At 35.3% G+C, this 7,722-nt stretch overlaps 1 protein-coding gene across 1 annotated transcript; it reads right to left on the bottom strand.

Annotated features, from left to right (window-relative positions):
• Window positions 1-1,603: 1,603 nt before the first annotated feature.
• On the bottom strand, window positions 1,604-7,062 carry LOC145117060 (nuclear receptor coactivator). The gene is made up of 10 exons (XM_079053367.1): window positions 6,537-7,062; window positions 5,874-5,916; window positions 5,726-5,790; window positions 5,556-5,639; window positions 5,372-5,452; window positions 5,032-5,292; window positions 3,588-4,953; window positions 3,346-3,494; window positions 3,217-3,255; window positions 1,604-3,126 (listed from the first exon to the last, which is right to left on the bottom strand). Exons 1-10 carry the CDS (start codon window positions 6,675-6,677, stop codon window positions 1,729-1,731), a joined length of 3,627 nt encoding a protein of 1,208 aa, XP_078909493.1. The 5' UTR covers window positions 6,678-7,062; the 3' UTR covers window positions 1,604-1,728.
• Window positions 7,063-7,722: the final 660 nt, after the last annotated feature.

The raw sequence follows: 7,722 nt of genomic DNA, 5'->3' as shown, positions 1-7,722 counted from the left end.
CTAATAATAATAATAAGTATTTTCTTGTTTTTTTTTTGCTTGACGGAATTCAATGTGGTGTTTATTGCTTGAAATTGCCATGGAAAGAAGATTAAGCAATAACAATGAGTGGTTGTATTTCTCATTTGCAGGTATACATGAAATCAAGAAGAAGAATGTTCTTGTTTTCTTGGCTGGGAAGGGTACATATGAGACTTACAACATTCTACTGGAATGGAATCTTGAATTCCGATTATGTCAGAATAGAATCTTGAGGATGAACATTCTACGGGATGAAGATGAACAATGACCACCAATCTTCCAAAAAGAATGGATTATTCTAGCAGAATAATAGTATATTCTGGTAGAATGATTTATATATTTGTATTTCTTTGTTATTAATAAGTGTAACATTCTCATAGAATAGTATATAAATTTTTTTCTTTTCTAAGAATGTAATGAATTTTTTTTTAATTTGTATCCAAAATTTTGTTATTCTTCAAGAAGTTCATTAAATCAAAATATATATTATGTCAGAATGTGTATTCTTGTATGGTTCAATAATTTTTGTTATTTTTCTATATATTGATAAACATATTCCGTCAGAATTTCCGAATTAGGAGAATTATCATCCATACAATCAGATTTTTAAAATTAATAGAATCTATTTTCCCTTAAAATATGCAATTTTCCTTAAAAATATGCAAATTTCCTTTATTAAATCTATATTAACTGACTAAAATACCCTTCTAGTTAAATTAGATTGTATTTTTCAATTATATTTAATTCAATAATATGTAATAATCACTTTCTTAAAATAAGTAAAATGATTGGCCCACAATCATTCATACAATAACACAATAATTAGTTAGAATAGAATAACCTAGGCCTATATATATATATATATATATATATATATATATATATATATATATATATATATATATATATATATATATATATATATATATATCATTTAACTACTAAATTAAGCACTTAATGATCCTTATGTAACATCCTAGGTTGTATTAATAGTAAAAAAAAAAAAAAAAGGGTTGTGGAGACTTTATGTTGATTACATGGAGTCAAATAAAAAGTCATCAAGTACGGGTCTATAAGGAGGATGTTTACAAGATTGCATTCAAAACTCATAATGGAAACTACGAATTTTTGGTAATGCCTTTGGGCTTGACTAATGTCCCGGATTCTTTTCAAGCATGGATGAACCACATATTCAAGTTATTAGTGAGGAAATGTGTATTAGTGTCTATAATGGCATCTTAATTGATAGTCAAACCTCATAGGAACATTTGAATCATTTATAAGTTGTATTTCTATGCACCCACATACTCTTTTCGCTAAAAAAAGGTAAACATGTTTTTGCTGTTTGATTTTGTATCTGACTGACTACTGTGCAAAATGACTATATTACTCTCAAAACAACATTTTTTACAATAATTTCTTTATGATTTACCATTCAGATTGACAATAATCTACTACTAGAAAAATTAATTAAGCTAGTAATAACCTAAATGCTCATCTTATGGAACTCTCGTACATAAACATAAGATATTGAATTATCCAAACAAAAATAATAATAATAATAATAACAGGTTGAGGCATATTCCCAAAATAATTCTCCATTATATAAATATAATTATTATATATATACCCATCCATCCCAATTACAGCACAACACAACAGTAATTTAACATGAACCTAATTAACGTGAACACTAGAAAAACAAAGTTAGCTACTCTTGTTGACAGCCTGCATCTCCATTGGTGAATTAGTGATACTACCAACAGACCCCATTGTCTGTGAGCTCAACTGTGGGCTTGCAGGACAATTACCCTCCTGACCACCTCCACCTCCACTCATTGTCATTGGAGGGTGGATCCCACCTGAACTCAGCTGTGGACTCATCGGAGTACGCTGACTCATCTGCTGTGGACTCGCCTGTTGCTGCTGTCCCACTCCCATCCCCGGTGACCCCACTTGCTGCTGAGGTGGCGAAAGTACCGCCTGTAACGGTGATGTCGACTCTTGCTGCTGCTGCTGCTGCTGAGCTGGCATTTGCTGCATCTGTTGCGTCATTTGTTGTTGCTGTTGTTGTTGAACATTCAACTGTTGTTGTTGCTGTTGCTGTTGCTGTTGATTCATGTAGACATTCATCCCTGACATCAGCTTTGGTGGGGCCATAGCGGTTCGTTGCATCGGGTTCATGGTGTTAGCAGCACGGTTCATAGTGGGACCCAGCATTGAGTAGTTACTGGACCCTGGATGGACCTGTCGGTTCCCACCAGGCAATCCAGTGATATTACTATTTTGCCCTCCACCCGCACCCAACAGGTTCCTACTATGTGCCATTCTCAGCTTCGTTGTCATGATGGCAGCCTGAGCCGGCGTTATCATTCCATTCCGAAGTTGCTGACTTATCACATTACTAAAACTCGAAGCCTGATTCATATTAATCTGGTTTTGTCCCATTCCCGAAATTGCCCCTGTCATTGGTGGGGTCCCGCCACGACCCATCACATTCCCCATCCCTTGAAGCCCCACCATGTTGTTTCCACCTGTTCCCGTTCCCATTCCGGTGTTTCCAAGTCCCATCATCAGCTTCCTTTGCTGCATCTGAGGCTGTTGTTGTTGTTGTTGCTGCTGCTGCTGTTGCTGTTGCTGTTGTTGTAGAAGCTGAATCTGGAGTGGTGTTGCTTTATTAAGCATGTGACCTAACTGTTGCATGTTTGAATTCTGTCCCATTGCGTTTAAATGTGATAACGGATTCGATGCAAGCATCATGGCAGATGATCTTTGCAACTGCTGTTGCATTAGCTGATTCTGTTGTTGTTGGAAAGAGGGTTGTGATTCCGATTGAAGAGGTCTTGATTGTGGCAACATTCCACCTTGAGGAGGGTGCATCCTGCCACCTGTCATGTTCTGTTGTGATTGGTTCATTGACATTGACACGTTATCTGTCGATGCTTTTGCAACTTCATTAACGGAAACTGATTCCGGGATTTGTTGCATTTCACCACCTGCATTATTATTATTATTATTATTAGATTGTTCAACGGATGATCGAACAGTGTTTGTTGGTTTTGGTTGTAATTGATCGCCTTCCACTTGATAGCCTTCACGTGCTATCTGTATACACACATATAAAATCTTTCATATACAAGAAACCTGAAAAAAAAACAATTTTTAAATTTGTAAATTTTATATCAAAACACATACCAGCGTGCAGAATTGGGATGCAAGCAAGTCTGCAAAATGCTGTAAGATCAAGTCAAACAACAAGTCAGAAACATATAAAATATAATAACACTACCAAAAAAAGTTTCAAAAAAAAAAAAAAAAACTAACAGTATTTGGAAGAGTAGGGAGACATTCTTCTGCTCCTAAATAATCACAATCATCCATTTCACCATAATGCATTGCTACACTGCCATCATCTCGTTTCTCTGACAAAATCAATCTAGTTCTTGACTTTGGCACTAGTGAATATCCATTTCCTGGAAAGGGAAGGGCAAAACGGTAAATTAGTAAATAGTAAACACAAAAGCAATCAATCAAGATTTTCATATATTAAACTCCAACAAACAAACCTTGAAGTACACGTTCAGTCTGGAGAAAGTTCAAAACCCTAGTCTTGCAAACATTCATGCTCCCTCCCACGAGTGATTTAGACAGAGGCATTTTACAGGCTTCATCTTTGGGATTCTCAGTATTGTGATCGTTGAATAAATGATGATTGAGTTGTTGAGTGGGAAAAGCAGTTGACTTTTTGTACTCATCAACCTTGTTCTTTTTGTTATTGAGTTGATATCTGAGAGTCAACATTTCAATTTTGGAGAACCGATCACGCATGCTTTTATCAGCTTCCTTTCCAACAAGAGGACTGGAGGCATTAAAGGGCCCACTCACAACACTAGCAGGAGATGCAACCCCACTCATGGCAGGGGTTTTAGGGAGGGAGTTTGACCTCCTGGATGCCATTTGAGCATTAGAGGTCAAAGATCCTGCCACCGTGGGAAGTGAGTTAACTGCTGACTTTTCTCTTTGTGCAGCTGCTGTTGGAGGTACACCATACTGGCCACCCAGAGAACCACTTGAAAATTCCCCTGATTTTGATGACAAGGGAGATTGAGGTAAAGTTCCGGAAGAAACACGTGGACTTTGGACGGTTTTTCTTCTTTGGAAATTTTCTTCCTTTCTTGAATTATCAAGTGAATTTCCAAGATTGTTCCATTGAGTTGGTGGGAAACTTGATCTTGAAAACTGTTGAGGAGGCATCTCATACTTGGGTTTTTCAGACTCAAGTGGTTCTTGTTTCAGATTGTATCTCATTCCAGGCTGACCCATTGTAAATGGGTCCTGATTGAACCCTCCATCAAACATTGGTTGAGGATACTTTTGGATTCCAGGATTATTAGGTAACTGAATCCCTCTCCCTTGTTGTTGTTGTTGCATGATTGAATTTTTCCACTGGGATTCTGGAACATTGAATCCATCCATGTGTGATCCAGTTATCTGTTGCTGTTGACCACCATCAAGACCCATGGGATTTGACCTAGCTCTTTTCAAACTAGCCATAGGGGACAGCTGTCCACCATCTTGGTTTTCCCTCTTCCCAGACATATTTGGATTCATATTGTCCCCATATGAATTCATCATCTCCTGCCCAGGAGAAGCTCCTGCTGCACTGAACATAGGATTTCCAGCACCAATTTGATATTTTGATTGATAAGATAATGAAGGAGATGCTGATGTCAGCATATTGTTTGGACCCATGTTTTGGGTAGTCAGATTCACAAGATCAGATTGCTGCTGCATCATTTGTCCAGAATTTGAGTTTTCTGGGATTCTGTCCATGCAGACCTTCTTTCCTTGGATTTGGTTGTCAGGTCCAGAAACAGCTCCTGCCATCTGTCTCAATCTCTTTCTTCGAAGATCCGGTATATTCAAGTTCAGCTGAAATAAAGTATGTGAACCTTCTAGAAGCAATGAAGATGATCAAGACTTTATAACTTATACTTTTATACCACTTACCTTTGCTGAAGTTGGACTTTTACAGAGTCTTTCTAGGTTAGGAGTCGGATCAAGATTCAGCTTTGGTTGTAAGGCTTTTAGTATACGTGCTTCGGCTTCCATTAAATCACCATAAGTCCAAGAACTATCAGAAATTAAAGGAATGTCCTTCACAACATTCTCCAATGACATTTTAAGGCGTAGTTTTGTAGTTAAAGGAGACATGTCTGCAGATGAACCATTAACTCCTGCTTCAAAACCACAATTCCTGTAATCGCGCACCTACAGTATAATATAGATTAATATTTGGTATATGACTATATGTCTGAAGCTTTAGTTTTAAGTAATTTGGTTTACTTACCTCGCATACAACTGCTCCTTTATAAAATTTGCATGGTATATCATCCAAGAAATCTGCAGGTAACAGGCCACGCTCTATAGCCTTTATATACAAAAAGCAAAAACAAGTGGTTAAAGGAATACTTGTTCATAGATCACTCAATTCAACATATTTGGATACAAGCATGGACATTATTAATACTAACCAAGAATAGGCTTTCTGATGTGCGATCGTATGGGTGCAAAAATTTTGGATCATCTTGTACAGTGGCTTGATGCCCAATACGGTTCTGTAAGTGTGTGGAAAAACAGAGTTAGCTAGGGTAAACTTGTCTTTTTAAATGAATGCAGAAGGCTGACATGATGTGTAACAAACCTCAGAGGGGTTTCCAATTGAATATCCATCTGGGAAGAGGCTTATGATGAAAGAAATTTCTGCATCTGACAAACATTAAAAGAAAAATGAAAAGTTAGCAATTGTAGGAAACTGAAGAATAGAAGTAAATGTTCATTTAGGAAGATACCTGAAATTTCAGCATCGTCATTGTTATCCTCAGTGACACTAACCTATACATATATCAACATACATTATTGAACATAAATATTTAGCAACATAAACCGATCAAGAGCATACTGGGTTGGCATATGTCCAAGTATAGTAGTTACAGTATGAAAAAAATTAATAAGAGTTAGCTTGATGGAATAAGATGAACTAATAGCAGTTGACCCTAATCCAGCCTTTCCTCCATTCCATATAAATGGGCTTATATTATAAAGCTTTAGATTTTGTTCCAAAAGAACAAATAAACTGAGTTTTTTAAAAGTCTTGCAGAACATATTTACAGTGTTTCAGGAGTTCCCCAATTCTTCTGCGTTCATTACGAAATCAACTCTGATTCTATACTTTTCCCCCAAAGTTCAAAAAATCATCGGATTTTGTTAGAAAAGAATCAGTGTTGTCACTTCGTTACTAAATAATTTCGATTTGGAGAAATTTATGCATCCGATTTGATTTAAAGATTTATTACAATCAATTAGTTTGGGATTGAGAGATTTCAGTTTAACACAACAAAGCAGCAAGTCAGTTTGCATAGATGAATACGAGATTTAACCTATTTACGAAACAATTAGAAAGCTAAATACTTTACAAACAAGGAAATTGAACGGAAATTAAGATTACAACATACCGATGGTTTTGTAGCAGCAATAACTGACAGGTTTTTGGGAATTTCAGGAGGAGCGTCGACGTCGCCAACTGTAGGCGTTTCAGGTTTAGGTTTGGGGCGACAACCTCTCTTCGAAACCTTGAAAGAAACCCTCATCGTCATTCAAAATTGGGGAATGAATTTTACTTCTCAGAGCAGATCGGAGTGATTCCACAAATGAATCCAATAAACCCCAACAAGGGGTTTGGAATTACATTGGCATTACAACAAGATCGCCATAGACAGAGCTCCGTAAAAAACAGTGATTGTTGATTTAATTTAAGAAAGAGCGATTTGGGAATTTAATAAAAGAGAGATGCTTGTATTATATATAGCGCGGAGGGTGGGGGGCAATTGACTTGCTTTTGCTTCTTAGCTCCGGCCACCGAGGGCTCCGTTTGGCGGCACTTTGGTCGCTGCAAATGTCTACTCGAAAGCTCGACTTGTTGAAGATTTCGATTGGATACGTCTCATAAGGAACGTTTCTATTGGTAATTTCTTTTCTAATTTCGGAAGTTATCTATGAGGTTTATAAGTTGGTATTTGTGTTTTTTTTTTTTTTTTTGTCTGAACATTTTTTGGGCCTTTATTTATTTTATTTTCTTTTGTGCTGGATCTAATTTAGACATTAGTTTTGTATACTGTTTGTTCATCTTCAAAAACCTCCTAAAAAAACATATTTTTTTCTTAATGCTTTTTTTTTCTTTTCTTTTTTCAACATCCACAAACATTAATATTTTTTGTTTAATTGTATTTCTTTTAATATTTCTTTATTTTAACTATAACGAAATACTATATATATATATATATATATATATATATATATATATATATATATATTAATTCATACCATTTATATTACAACTCATTCTAAAAAAAAAGACCTAATTATTTTATTGTCATTCAAATACAAAATAATTTAGATAGACACATTAATCATAATATAATGATACATAAAAGGAATTAAATAAAATAAAAATCGTTATGAAAAATAAAATGTTATATAATAATACATAAAATTTGATCTAAATTTCTTAACTATGTATAATAAAATCACAAAAGACTAAAGAGTCTGTATGATTCCAATATTGAATCTCTTAAATAAATTGAAATATAAATGAATTTGAATTTGATGGAACCTTTGTGTTATAAAACTAGAACTATTTAA

This window comes from Lactuca virosa, chromosome 5 (genome assembly GCF_052849685.1).
Source record: "Lactuca virosa cultivar CGN04683 chromosome 5, Lactuca_virosa_CGN04683_v6, whole genome shotgun sequence".
NCBI classification, from domain to species: domain Eukaryota; kingdom Viridiplantae; phylum Streptophyta; class Magnoliopsida; order Asterales; family Asteraceae; genus Lactuca; species Lactuca virosa.
The sequence above is the reverse complement of the archived record's forward strand: the minus strand, read 5'-3'. Positions and strand labels throughout refer to the sequence as shown.